Source organism: Corvus cornix, chromosome 8 (assembly GCF_000738735.6).
Source record: "Corvus cornix cornix isolate S_Up_H32 chromosome 8, ASM73873v5, whole genome shotgun sequence".
NCBI classification, from domain to species: Eukaryota; Metazoa; Chordata; class Aves; order Passeriformes; family Corvidae; genus Corvus; species Corvus cornix.
This window is the reverse complement of record NC_046338.1, coordinates 1,346,408-1,361,156: the sequence shown is the minus strand read 5'-3', so window position 1 is coordinate 1,361,156 and position 14,749 is coordinate 1,346,408. Positions and strand designations below refer to the sequence as shown.

At 54.6% G+C, this 14,749-nt stretch overlaps 1 protein-coding gene across 1 annotated transcript in view; it reads left to right on the top strand.

The window, feature by feature from the left end:
* The first annotated feature begins 6,396 nt into the window (after positions 1–6,396).
* SGIP1 (SH3GL interacting endocytic adaptor 1) overlaps positions 6,397–14,749 on the top strand; it is a 46,519-nt gene continuing 38,166 nt past the window's right edge. The window contains 2 exon segments of the mRNA XM_039555968.1: positions 6,397–6,507; positions 7,833–7,877. Of these exon segments, the coding sequence (XP_039411902.1) occupies positions 6,495–6,507; positions 7,833–7,877 (58 nt within the window). The 5' untranslated portion in view covers positions 6,397–6,494.

The following is a 14,749-nucleotide window of genomic DNA, read 5'->3' as shown; positions in this document are numbered from 1 at the left end:
GGAAGGCGAGCGCAGACAGGAAGCGGTGGCCACGCACGGCCCGGCCCGCGGGAGCTTTCATGTCCCGGCCTGACCCAAAACAAGCGACTTTCCAGTAAAAAACATCCTGTGCCAGGGCAGGAGCTGCAGGAGAGCGGGGCCGCTGCGCCGCCCTCGCCGCGGGTGACACCGGCGCTGTTCCCTGTGGGGCTCCACAGGCGTTCCCTGGATTCGCTGGCTCCGAAGGGAAGCCACAGGAACAAGTGTGGGTCTCATCCCACGCCCGCCCTCCCGCCCAGCATCCGTGGGAGCAGCGCCTGCCAGGCCACCTTCCAGCACATCCCTCCTGTCCCAGCAGAAGGGGCTTCAGCCAGCGGATCCTGGGGGATTCTCCCAGCTCCTGGCCAGGGTTTGAACCTCTGGAACTCTTTGGTGAAAATTCCTTGGTGGAAACTCCTTGGAAGGGCCAGTAGTGATTTGTCTTTCCCAGTGGATTGATGGAATCCCAGACTGGTCTGGGTTGGGAGGGACCTCAAAGCCCATCCAGCACCACCCGTGCCATGGGCAGGGACACCTCCCACTGTCCCAGGCTGCTCCAAGCCAATGTCCAGCCTGGCCTTGGACACTGCCAGGGATCCAGGGGCAGCCCCAGCTGCTCTGGGCACCCTGTGCCAGGGCCTGCCCACCCTCCCAGGGAACAATTCCTTCCTAATTTCCAATCCAAATATCTCCTCTTTTGGCTTAAACCATCCCCCCCATTCAGCCCAAACTCATCCTTTCCACGTCCCTGTGCTGTGGCAGCCGCATCCTGCCCGTGGCTCCGGGGATGTGCAGGGATGGGAAGGGGGCTATTGGGATGGGAAAGGAGTTACTGGGATGGGAAAGGAGTTACTGGGATGGGAAAGGAGTCATTGGGATGGGAAAGCACCGGCACCTCCGGGGGGGACGCACCAAACCAGGAGAGAGCAGCAGCGCTGGGGCTGCAGGGGAAGCACCCACCCTGTGACAGGGGCAGGTGGGTGCCAGGGTGGGTGCCCGGGTGCGGGGGTGCCCTCCCCTCCAGCCCTCGCTGGCTTCATTCCTGTCCCTTCCCTGACCTAGTTCTGCCAGGCAGCTTCCTCGGGATCGCAGGCACGCGGCGGCGCAGCTCCGGAGCCGGGAAGAGCCGCCTTTCCCTGCCCCTTCCCCGCAGCAGCAGCAGGGAAAATGTTCCAGCGGCCACTGCACGGCAAATCCAACCCGGACCCTTCTGTTTCCCCTCCAGTTTTAGGGTGGAAATCCCAGTTCAGGTGCTGGGAGGTTCGCCGGCTCAGTGTCCTCGTTCCTCAGGGGATGAGGATTCCCCGTGGCTCTGCTTCGCCATCCTCACATCCAGAGCTCCCGTGGGATTCGCCCGGATTCCTTCGGCATCGGAAGGTGTCAGATGGAGCAGGGACGTGCTGCTTCCTTCTTGCTGTGGAGCGGAGCTGCTCCCCCTCCCTGGTGGTCCCCCAGTCACTTCCAGTGACTCCCAGCAGCTCCTGGTGAGGGACCCCAGCTCGGGGTCTGCAGCTCCGGGGACAGGGACGCTCAGGGATGCACGCGGATCTGTCTCTCTGTGCTGCCAGCATTAACCATGGATGTCACCCAGAGCCCCTGGGTGACAGCTGGCCTTGTCCCCGAGGACATAATTTCCCACTGAGGCCATGGAGCTGGGATTTCAGGGGGATTTCCACCAGCCATGAACCCACCCAGGGCATCAATCCCGGGGATGAGCAGTGGGAGCAGATCCAGCCCTTCCCAGGGCGTGGGGACAAGGGTCCCACAGAGCCCCTGCCACTGCCAGGAAACTTCTGACCCGCAGGTCAGCGTTGTTCACAGAAACTGTGATGCAGAGAAATAAAATTATCAACCAGCCCTGCTGCTTTTTCCCAGCTCAGCCTGCTCTCCTGGGGGTGCAGCCAGATTTCCATGTCCTTTTCCCCCCAATCCATGGGAATAAGGGACGAGCGTGGATGTTCCCACCTGCCCAGGGATGTGTGACAGAGCCAGAACAAGGGACAAGGGACAGGACAAAATGGCTTCAAGCGGCACAAAGGGAGGTTTAGGTTGGATATTTGGGAACATTTCTTCATGGAAAGGGTGGCCAGGCATTGGAACAGCTGCCCAGGGCAGGGGTGGAGTCCCCATCCCTGGAGGGATTTAAAAGCCGTGTGGATGTGGCACTTGGGGACATGGGGCAGTGGTGGCCTCAGAGGGCTTTTCCACCCTCAGTGATTCCAATTTCTCTGTCCCTGGTCCACAGCCCCGTGTCCCTCTGTTTGGGATGGAGCATTCCCAGGTCTAATCCAGCCATGAGGATCTGCAGAGCGCCGGGAGCTCCGTGCCAGCCGAGGGCATTTGGGTGCCACTGGGGCAGAGTTCACCTGGAAGTCCCGCAGATGAGAAAAGAGAAGTGAAAATGGGAAGCACCGACAGCTCTGCAGTCAAAAACAGGAAGGAGCCGGGGCAGGCGCACAGGGCCCAGATTTTATCAGAGCTGGAGCGGGGCCGAGGGCTCCCGGCGGCAGCAGCTTCCATGGGAAGGGGAGATGGGACCCCAGTCTGGCAGAGGGAACACCAGCGGCACACGGGGGTGGCCAGGAAGGACAGGGAAGGTTTTGGCCCCGCTGATGGGGTTTAAGAAGGGTTTAGGAGTTTCAACTCTCCCAAATGTCCCTTTTGGGGTAGCACAAAACCCCCATCCCTGCGAATTCCCATTCCCAAGGTCTCCCTGTCCCCCAGAGCTCCCCGTCCCCAAGCCCTGCTCTCGCTGCCCAGTTTCCTGCCCTGCTGAGGTATTTCTGCCACCCTGGTGTGCCACCGTCCCCACCTCTGTCACTGCGGTGCTGGGGACGCGGGGCACAGCAGAGCTCTGCCCGCATGGGTGCGGGCTGGGCCCGGGGGGGACGGCGGGACCAGGTGTGCACGGGGTGCCTGCACATCTGTCCGGCCCCGTCCCGTCCCTGCACATCTGTCCGGCCCCGTCCCGTCCCTGCACAGCTGCACAGCTCCATCTGCTGAGCTCCCGGCGCCGCGCAGGGCACGGGACGCTCCAGAGCCGGGAAGTGCCCCGGGAATGGGGAATGTCCGCTCTGGGGACACGGCAGGGACACGCGGGGCCGGGACGTGCCCTGCAGGGCGGCACAGCTGGATCCCTGCTGGATCCCGGCACAGCTGGATCCCCGCAGAGGCTCCAGGGCTGCACTGGGATCCCTCTGCCTTTGCTGCCCCAGATGTTTCCCAGCACCGCCTCCCACGTCTCTCCCCTCCCCATCCCGTTCCTTTTTTGTGAATAACTTAATTTTAAGGAGAATTAAATATTCGTTGTCGGCACTGGTCTGAGCAGACAGGCCCAAAGATGATCAAGGTGATTCCGAAAGGTACCTTAAATTTTAATGGAAGACCCCACTGACGTTTCCGAGGCTCTGGATTATGTCGGGGTGGGATTTAATTCTCTTTATTTCATTACTCAGCTGCTAAATTTTACCTAAAGGAGGCAGAAGCTCCGTTCCAGTACCAGGAGTGAAAAACCACGGGAATGGTCTGGGCAGGTGGGTAAACTCCTGCAGCACTGACCCCCCAGCCCGGCTCGGGGGCACGGGGGGATGGATCCACTCCCCTCCCTAAAGCACATTCCGGGCTGATGCTCCCAGGGATCAAATCCAAAGTGGGCTCAATATTTAGGATGAGGCACGTGGTGTGAGGCGGGGGTGCTGGCTGCAGCCCCCCGGGCCTGCACGAGGGCTTTGCCAGCGTTCCTGAATCCCTTCTAGCCCAAAAAAGTAATGATGACTCAATTATCGGTGTTCTGGAGCATCCCGGGGCAGCCGCACCTCGTCCCCATCGCGGGGTGGTGCTGAGGTGCTGCTGATGAACCTGATTAGTCCTGATTAGTCCCTGCTTATCAGGGCTGAGGGTGGGGGCCGGGAGGAGCTCCTGGTGCAGGGGAGGAAGAGCAGCAGCAGAGGGAGGTGGGACGGGGTGCGCAGGGATGTTCCCTTGGGATTTGGGGGCTGCTGGTGAAGGGGTGTTCCCGGGCGTGGCTGCAGTGGGATTTGTGGGGATGTGGAGCAGGAATCCGGCGGCGCTGCCGGGAGCAGCTCCCAGGGGGGTGTGGGACCTTCTCCCTTTGTGCCCCGGGCACGGCCCGGTCACCTCCGGTCCCGGGGAAGCCCTTAAATGAGGCAGCGCTGGCCCCGGGGCTGTTAAATCCTCCCGAGCGTCCCCACTCCGCCCGTGCCCTGGGGACGCCCGGCTGCCACCCGGCAGAGGGGCCCTGCTCGCCAAAATGTGAGGTTTGGTGGCCCTGAGCAGAGCTGCTGGCACGTGGGGTGCCACCCTCCCTGCCCGCTGCTCGGTCCCACAAATGCTCGGGTTTAGGGAATCCCTGCCCAGCCCCAACCTAGGGACAGGACACAGGGAATGGTTCCCACTGCCGGAGGGCAGGGCTGGATGGGAGATTGGGCAGGAATTGTTCCCTGGGAGGGTGGGCAGGCCCTGGCACAGGGTGCCCAGAGCAGCTGGGGCTGCCCCTGGATCCCTGGCAGTGCCCAAGGCCAGGCTGGACATTGGGGCTTGGAGCAGCCCGGGACAGTGGGAGGTGTCCCTGCCCGTGGCTCCGGTAAACCCAGATTTACAGGGAATGAGGCAAATGGCTGAACTTCCTGGGAAATCCATCCTGCAGTGCCCAGGGCTATGGCAGTGGGAGCCACCGGACAGGAGCGGCCGCAGCTCCGGCCTCTCCGGCCGCATTCCCGCCAGGAGCAGCTCAAGGCTGAGCCTATTCCCATCCAGGTTTAATTATGGCCGACCCAAAGGGCTGCGGGTTGTAAACAACCCCCTGGCTGCTTTAATGCCGGGGATTTGCCAGGGCCACGTCCTGCCCGAGGCCGAGGATTGGGGTTTTATTTAGCAAATCCCATCGCTGCTCCGGGGCCGGGCCGGCTCCTGCGCGCCGCTGTCACATGGAGCTGCGGCTGACTCTGCCGGGGATGAGTAATGCGCTCCCTGACTCATTTTCTGCCTTTTTTATTTGGATTTTTTCTCATCTTCAGGCCCTCCACTTCGTCTGCCGCCGGTTGCTGGCGGCTCCTTGCGCGTTGCCTTCGGGAGCTGCCGGAGATTTCCAGTGCTTTTCATGGGAATTGTCCCTGCGGCTGCTCAGTGGGGTTGGGAGGCGTTAGGAAATCAAATTGCCAATTCTGTAATTTGGAAAGATCAGCTTTGCCTTGGAAAGAGGGGTTTGGTGGCAGCTGCCCTCCCCAGGGACGCGGGAAGGCTCCCGCAGGGACCCGGCTCTCCCTGTGCCGCCTTTTTTTGGGAAGAGCCTGTTCCGGGAGTGGCTTTGTGGTGTCCTGAGTGTGGGGTTAGTTTTGCCTGCAGGGAGGGGAGTTTTGGCCTTGCCCCATGGCAGGAGCTGTTTCATAAGGAGGAGGCATCCCACGGATCCAGGGAAAGCTGGAGCTGCGCTGGGAGGAGCCGCAGCCAAGGGATTTCCGGCGTGACGGGGAGGCTGCCCAAAGCCGGTGCTGAAATGAGGGGATTTGGTGAAAAGGACTGGTTTTTATCCATAGTCCAGCCTGGGAAGGGGTTTGCAGGGGATATCCCAGTTCTCCTTGCTTTTTTAAGGAATATCAGCCCTCTGGAGCTGTGGGAAGGGGGCCCTGGGTCTGTCCTGGCTGGCAGTGGAGCCACTGGATGTGGGATCACAGAATCCCCAGATTTGGGTTGGAAGGGACCTTAAAGCTCATCCCATTCCAGCCCTGCCATGAATTCCACTAGGATTGCTCCAAACCCCGCCCAGCCTGGCCTTGGACACTCCCAGGGATGGGAATCCTGGGCCGCGCTCTGCTGTGCAGCAGCTCCATGAGCTTTTGGGGGATTGGTGGTGTTTTGTTGTGTCCAGGAGGAATTTGGACACGGAAGGTGCCTGTCCATCACTGGGACATCCTTCCACGTGTGCCAGCCTGGGGTGTTTTAGGGCTGGGCTGGGGGGACAGTGGAACAACATTCCATGGGTTGTGCTCAGCCTGGGATTACAGCCGCAATTCCCGAGGGCTCTGGGCTCCCTTCCCTGTGCTGGAAGCGCTGCAGGCAGCTCGCAGGAGCTCCTTGCGGGGATTAAGGAACCATCTGTTCCATAATCCCGTCCCTGTGCCCGCTGCTGGGGCACTTCCCACCAGCTGGGACGGGGCCGTGCCGGATGCGGAGACCCTGCTGAGGTGCTGTTCCCTCGCCGGTGTCTCCAGACCCTTGGAGGTGCTTGGCTTTGGGATTACTCTTTAAATGGGAAGGGAAAAACCGCATTTATTTATTTATTACTAGAGAAATTTTATTTTAATGGGGGGGAAAATCTGATTTTCATTAATGAAAAACAGCTTTTTTTTTTGCTTTTTTTTTTTTTTTTTTCCAATGGGGAAAACGATGTGGGCATTGCCGCCGAGCAGGGACAAATCCTGACGGGGCACGTGGGGCTGCCGGCGGTGACCCCAAAGATGCTGATGCGGGGTGAGCGGCAGAAGGGAAGTTTTCCCTCCCCGCTCCGCGGTCACGTTGAAAAGCCACATTCGCGAGCGCCGGAACGCGCGGGTTGTCCCCAAAACGCCGCTGTTGTGCCCGGAGGGCAGAGGAGGGGCAGAGGCAGCTCCTCCATCGGCAGCTGGGTGCTGATAGTGCCAATCCCGGTTTTTCCGGGCGCTGGGATGCGGCGGTGGCCCCGGGGACGGAGCCCGGGCTGTCCCCCCTGTCCCGGCGGGTGCTGTGCGGGATGAGGATCCCGGGGATGCTCGTGGGAACCACTTCAGGAGAAGCCTGAGGGGGCTCGGAGCACTTTTCCTGCCAGGAAAAAAAATACACCCGGACTTGCGGAGCTGCTGAAAGCCAATTTCACCAGAAACGATTTAAAATCCCGCATTTTCTTGGATAAACCTGGCGGTACCCCCATGACTTGGGCTGTGCCCCCGGCAGGGCCCCCCCCGGCCCTGGGGCAGCTCTGGGAAGAGGTCGGGAAGGGGTGAGGGACGCACATCCCCCGGGGGGAGCTGGTGCCGGGGTGGGATCGCGGGGCACAGCCCGGCCTCGGCTCCCGCAGCCCCCCCGCCGCCTCCCCGGCCTCTTTTGTTCCCCGCTCCGGCTTCCCTTCATGCGAGATTAATTCCCGGGCGCTGCTGGAAGCGGTCGGGGAGAGATTTCTCCCGCATCCTCCTTTCGGGGCTAATTGCTGGCGCTGTGACGTCAGCCGATGGATTTGTCCCTTGGATGGCTGCGGGAGAGGCTGCGAGGAGGGCCCGGCGCTGCCGAGCTCGCATCCCTGAGCTCGCACCCGGCTGCGCTGCCTTCTCCAGCCGGGATTGATCCCTTTTCCCCGATTCCCAGCCCCGCACGCTTCTAATCTGACAGCGGCCGGGAATTAATCGGGCTGGCGCGGGCGCTGCAATAGGATTAAGGGAGGGGAAGTGCGTCACGAGGTGCGGACAGGGGTTCTGCTTTTGGGGAAAGTGGCGGTGCTGGGGAGGGTGGAAAAGGGGGAAAAAAAAAAAACCAACAACCTGGGAAATAGGTTGGAGTGTTCCCGGGGGGTGTGTCGGGAGCGAGCGCGCATGTGAGGAGTGCGGGGCGGGAGGCGAGCCCGCCTCGTCCTCCCTTTCTCCGAGCATCCTCCGCGATGCCATCCTGGAGGTGATACAGGCACAGCAGCATCCATGGCCTGCCCCTAGCCGCGGCATTCCCGCTTCCTCCTCCTCCTCCTCCTCCTCCTCATCCTCCCCGCCGCCTGGGAAGGGCTGACGCCGAGCGCCTGCTGACCGGGATCGTATTCTCCTGGATTTTTTCAGGCTCCTTGGAAATTGAGGAATGCAATTCTGCCACCATGATGGAAGGTAGGTGATGAGCCGGGCGCGTTCTTCCTCGGGGAGCGCCCGACTTTTTAGAGGAGGAGGCGCCGAACCTGCGCCAGGGGGTGTTTTAGCCTTTCCTAAATAAAATAATAATAATAATAATTAATAACCATAATTAAATCAAATCCTCCCCCTAATCCCAGGCAATTCCAGGCTCTGCCGAGCGGGAGGGTGGTGATCTAATATCGAGCCCATCCGATTATTTGCAATTCCATCCCCAGCCCTGTGTAGGCAGCTCCGGCCGGGCAAACGCCCGGTTTTCCATGGATCTGCCGCTTCCTCCAGCCCAGACCCGGCTGCATCCGTCAGGATTGGGATCCTGAAATGGTTATTTTATCCCTCAGCCTGATGCGCTGCGCAGAGGGTGGATCTGGGGGTTAGCAGCTGATGGATGGGGTTTGGTGGTTTTCCCGGGATGGATGAGCATCATTCCAGTGGGAAACGAGGGAATCGGAACTTAGGGTGATTTTTTTTTTTTTTTTTTTTTTTTTTTTGGCCGTGCCGTGGAGATGCAGGTCTGGGGAAGGAGGAGGAGATGTTGGATTGGGGTTTGTGGGCATAGCGAAGGAAATGAGAAGGGAATATGGGCTCTGGGCACAGGATGCTTCAGGGAGGCTGTGTCTGATCCTGTGTGGGAAAAGCCTCCGGGCATGACAGGAATTTTCTCCTCTGTCGTCTGTCTCAGCCGTATGTAAAGCTCTTCTTTATCATTTATAATTTTAATTCCTCCTGGAGCAGGATGCAGGGAAGGGATGCCTTGGATTTAGTTATATTTCAGCAGAATGGATACTTCAGGGCCGGCAGGAGCAGAATTTATTGAATTTTGGGGGATTTCTGGCCCGTTGGTGGCAGCAGCAGGGCCTGGCTTGGTGGAGCCACATCCAAGCTCGGTGCTGCCAGGGAGCTTCCTGGGATGACAGGCAGAAATTGGGCTGCTTCCTGGTGTATCCCTGAAATCTGGGGCTGCCCCCCTGCCCCAATTCACCTGGAGAGGCCTCAGGATCCATGGGATTCGTACAGGTTTAAAATATCCCCCCTGGTCTCGGGAATTCAGGTGTCGTCACGGCCGTGTGTGGCCACATGGAATGGCCTCTCCCAGGAATGGTTTCTGGATGCTTTGGTGTGAAGGAAATGAGTTCTGTTGTCCTTTAGATGTGAGGAAAAGCCTTCCCTGCTCTCCCTGATGCTGATGAGAGTCACAAGCAGAAGAGGTTTTAATTTTAGCCCATGACATCAAACCCATCCCACGATGGGAGCCAGGCAGGAGCAGGTCATGGCAGGGAAAATGCCATTGAAAACCTGGCTTCTCCCAATATTCCAATGCTTACGGAGGAATTAATGTGGATAAATTGAAGTTGCCTTGTTGTATGTCTTGGTTTGGGTTATTTATTCAGTTTTGAGGCTTCTTGGGGGAAGTAGGTTGGGGTTTTGAGCCTCTTCTGGGATTTGGGGGTTTGGGTTTGGGATTTTTTGGGGTTTGGTTTTATTCCTTGAGGATTTTGGCCTGGCAGGAGCTTTGGTCACTTCCCAGCTCCACACTGGAGATGGATCCAGGGCTGGGACACTGAGCTCTGGCAGAGGTGGAATCACCTTCCATGACCCAGCCTTGCATGGAAAAAAAAATCCTAATCATAAAAAGTGAATTATTAAAGAGCTGGAAATGCTCCCCAAGCTGTTGATGCGAACCTAGAACAGAGGTGAGGAAATCAGAAATAATTCCTGGTTTTTTTGAGTTTTGAAATAGCTGGAAATTGGTTGGATTTGTGGGAGAGTGGAACTTCAGTCCAAGATCCCGCTGAAACCCTGGCCCCTTATATTAAGACTGGCTTTAACAGGCTCGGCTTAACTGGAACTGAAACTTTTAAACCTGTGCAAGACACTGAGAGTTCCTTGCAGTGAGCACCTTAAAAGGGTTTAATTATTATTATTATTATTAATTTTTGGAACAGGTTTTCATGCTGGAATGCCGGACACTGAGCTGGGAGTGGAGGGTGGGTGCAGGACATGGGGCCACCCATGGCCAGCAGGATGAACCAGGCTCAAGGATCCTCTTTGGATCCTTTTCCTTGGAAAAAAGGGAATTCACTTTGTTGGGAATGGTGCAGGATGAGCAACTTTTGCTGGTAATGGGTATTTTACTCAATATATGGAATATTTTTTTGTTCTTCTGGGAGATGGGAGAAAAATGTTTATTTCCCATGGATGTCTAAAAATCCCAATGCGACCCAAACAAAAGGAGTTGTGGGAGATATTTCCAGACCCCAATCCCTGCTGGAGGACACCAAATGTGTCCCAGGTGTCTCCAGCAGAGGAAGTTCCTCTGCCTCCATGGAGTGGTGGAAGGATGGGATGCAGGAACATTCCATGGATTTGTTGTTCTTGGCTTCGCTCAGCCGGGTGGGAAGCAGGGATTGGGATGGGGATCGAACCCCTCTGAGAGGAGGGTCTGGAGAGGTCCCTCACGTGTGGCTGTAGGAGTGAGAGGGGTTGGGGTGTTCCCTGGGATTGTAAAATCCTCGGGAGTGCCCCGGGCAGGCGGTGCAGGTGAACATCCGGGCACGGGAACGGGTTTGTCTCCTTTTGGGATCCCTCTGTTGCATCTCCAGGGCACTGAGGGTGTTCAGAGCCTTAATTAAGTTTGGAAATCACTGCTCAGGCAGGAGCTCCGGATGTTGGGAAGACGGGGGCAGCCGTGGTTCCTCTGGAGAAGGTCGTTCCTTCTTTCCCTGTGTTTCTCCAGAGCCCAAACAGGGCCAGCAGCCTTCCCAGAGTGGGAGAGTCTCTGACCCTCTTCTCCAGGCTTTTTACACCAAACCGGGACGTTTGGTCGCTCAGGGAACTTCCATGGGAGTGTCCTGTCCAGCCTGGGATGGGGGGAGGTGTCCAAGCCCATGGCAAGGGTGGAATGAGAAGATCCTTCAAATCCTCCCAACCCAACCCATTCTCTGGGATTCTCTGGTCGTGTCCAAGCTGGGAAAATCTTTCTGGCGTCGTCTTTCAGCCTCGGTGGGCTCTGGTTTTGGAATGCTGGGCCCAGAGGCATCGAAGGCACATTGGAAAAATCCTTTGGGTTGATAGAAAATTGACTTTGTTTTCTTCTTTGGTGGTCTCATTCCAGCAAACTGTGTTTGAGTGCGCTCAGGGTTGTCTGCAGGACTCAGCAGGGAAATGGCCTGCGAGGAAAACTTGGGGGTTTTGATTGGAGGAGGAAAATTTGGGGGTTCCTTTGAGAAAGCCACGGGCAGGTTTGGTGGAAATATCATAAATTCAGGCATGGATGGCAAAACCATCCCAGAAAACACCCAGAGCTCTCAATAAGGAGCTGGATTTTCCAGCATTTGAGCAGAAATCCATGCCTGAGCTCAGGTCCAAGGAGAATCAGGGCTTGAGCTTGGTTGGGCATCTCCACCTTTGCCCTCCGAGATGGATTTTTCCAGACCTGCTGGACCTTTCCACAGAACTGAGGCAGAAACAACATTTCAGGATGCAGGAGAAGATTTTTTTTTTTCCCCCCTCTTTTCCATGTCCAGCCCAGGGAAATGCTGAGCCTGATCCAGGGATTTGGCTCCTCTTGTATCCCAGGGTGGGCTGAGGGTTGGGGCCATGCCACCACTCTCAAGACCAAAAATGTCCATTAGGACTTTTGGGATATTTTTGGGGGGTTGATCCAGGTGGGTCTGAGCTGTCAAGGAGGAAATTTGGGGAAATGAGGCCTTGGGAGTGGAAAGCTTGGAAGAGAAGTGGGAAAAAGCTCTGGAGCCCTTGGATTTGGGGGTCAGAAGCTGGGGCTGAGCTGCCCAGGGAATGGTGCTGCAATTCCAGGGACATCTCCCACACTCTGGGAGCCCCAAAGCTGGACCTGCATCCCAAAACCTGGAGTTTTTTCCAGGTGTTCCCACCCTTCCCACTGAGCTTTTGGGTTTCCCAGCTCTATTCCATTTGCAGGGTGTTTTTCCATGGGAAGGGAGAGGAGGGACAAAGGGCTGGAGCTCCAAACCAACACCCACCGAGCCAAAGATGCCACCCACACCTCGGGAATTGGGGCAATGCTTGGGAATGCACCCGGTTCCTGCCAGTTACACCCCAAGGGGTGCCAAGGGCTGAGAATTTGGACCAAATACGTTCAAGGAGGGAGGTGGCAAAGCCTCAAAGGGGCAGTGCGACGTGGTGCTGGCAGCAAAACCCAAACGGGGTTTTTTGGGGCCGGAAAAGGTCGAAAATGTGGCAAAACTTGGGGGGAAAAAAATATGGTGAGGCCTAAAAAAATATGGCAAAACTCCTCCTTGGAGTGAGCCCCGGTTGAAAATGTGCCCTTGGGCGGCTGGAACTGGTGCGCAAATGCGGGAATTTGGGTTTCTCTGCCAAGGCAGGAACTTCCTGCGTGACTCACCGGCCTTGCTCTTGTTCTAAGGATTGGAGGAATAAGAATTCCAGGTGAAGTCAGGTGGTGTTCACCTTGAACCTCCTCCAGGGCGGGGTTTTATCCGTTAAAGGTGGAAAAACGTGGCTTTGGGTGGGAATCCTGCCCTAAACGCTGCTGCTGAGCCCCCGGAGCTGTTGGGGGTGTACAATGGGATTTATGCAGAGCTCGTGGCAGGAATCCCGACCCAATAGCGGGACTGGAGAGGAGGAACACGAAGGAAAAAGTGGGAAGGAGGGGAAGGCAGAGCTCCTCCCCAGAGCAGTGACCTGGAAGCGCTGGGATGCTCCAGAGCTGTCGCGGAGGATCCGTCAGCCTCGGGAAGCGCAGGGGGTGCGATTCCGGCTGGCTCCCAGCAAAGCTCATTCCCCTTTTCCCTGCCAGCCGGTTTCTTAACTTCTTCCTTTAATCCCAGGCCGGGCATGGGGTTTTTTTTTCCCCCCAGCTTTGGTAGGAAAAATCCAAGCAAATCCAAGCCCTTGAGCGCCGTGCAGATGGTTTTTTAGGGAATGAGCTCTTCCCGAGCGGTTCAGGAGCACAAAGTGTGGCCCTGTGCGCTCTGCCAGCGATTGAGGAGCTCGGCTCTTTGTTCAGAACCCAAATTCCGTTGCAGGCGGCTGTTCCTGGGGACTTCCGAAGGGTTTTCTGCTCTGGCTGTGGGAATGAAAGGGGCTCGAGGCTGGCAGCGCTTCCAGCTGCTGGGGTCGTGCACTCAGAGCCCCACAAAGTGATTTATTTGGAATTTCTAGTTTAGTTGTAGGTGGTGTTGTTTTGGTTTTTTTTTTGGTTTGGTTTTTTTTTTTTTTATTTTTAAATTAAATTTTATTTTTTTCAATTTTCATTCCTGGAGCCAGAGGTTTCGGGGCTGTCCTGGAGGAGCAGCGTGGAATTCCTGCCCTGTCCTACAGACACCTCCTCCCCTGCCCAGGGAGTTTTGAGGTGGGATTGGGAAGGGGGAATTCCCTGGCACATCCCAGTTTACGCTGGATTAGGGCTGGCAGTGATAACGCTGTTTGGAAGCGTATTTTAAATCCCATATTATCTGGGAAACGTTCCTTACCCATCCCAGCCTTGGCAAAGCACCGCTGCCATTGACATGTTTTAATTTATATTTAATTTATTACTTTTTTGTGGGTGTTATTTGTGTTCAGTTCATTTTTTAGGTGATGTTTTGAGGGGAAAAAAATCTTAAAATTCTTCATCTACACCTGGTCAGGAATTTAAAACCTCAAATTGGGATTAATTTGTGGAAAATTGCGGGAATTTTGGGATAGGTTAGGCCGGGAAGGATGAGGTTCCCCAGCCTGCCCTTGCTTTGAGTGCATCAAGGATTTCAAGCAGCCCCACAAATGTATTAAAGAAATATAATTTTAAAAAAATATATAAAAAAGCAATATTAAAAATAATATAAAATATATTTTAAAGATAACATAAAAATATAAAAAGATAACATAAAAATATAAAAAGATAACATAAAAATATAAAAAGATAACATAAAATATAAAAAGATAACATAAAAATATAAAAAGATAACATAAAAATATAAAAAGATAACATAAAAATATAAAAAGATAACATAAAAATATAAAAAGATAACATAAAAATATAAAAAGATAACATAAAAATATAAAAAGATAACATAAAAATATAAAAAGATAACATAAAAATATAAAAAGATAACATAAAATAATATAAAATATAATATGAAATATATATAAAAATATATTAAAAGAATATAAAATATTAAAAATAAAAAATAATATAAATAATAGAAGAAAAATAATAATAGAAGAAAATTTTAAAAAGAATTAGTAAAGAATTAAAAAATTTTAAAATAATAAAAATATAAAAAATTTAAGAAATAATATTAAATAATATAAAAAATATAAAATACATCAATTCAGATTTTTGGAAATCATTAAAGGTGCAGCTTGTTATTAGAGCTAATTAACCGTCATCAAATCCTGGAATGGTTTGGCTTGGAAACACCTTAAAGCTCTTCCCATTCCAGCCCTGCCAGGGCAGGGACACTTCCCACTCTCCCAGGTTATTCCAAGCCCTGTCCAGCCTGGCCTTGGACACTTAAACAGCCTTAAATTTACTAATAAGCTAATTTATACTGCAGCATTAATTAATAGCAAGATCATTAATGCTCTGTGTTTACCTGGCTGCCCTCACAGGGAGAGGGGAGCGTGGAAAAACCTCCCTCAGCCTGGAAATTAAACCTTGCTTTAGGTCAGGCCTGCTGCTCTTATTTTTAGTCCCAGACTTAATCACTGCTTTAAAATCCAGGTGCTCCTCAGGCAGCGGGAGCTGGATGCTTTGAGGAATTCCAGGGAAGGGTTTTGATGCTTCATTTTGGCCGTAAATCCCGGTTTTCGCATGGAAATGGGAATATTGCAGGTGTGGGGGTGACCACGTCGGGAACAAGGGA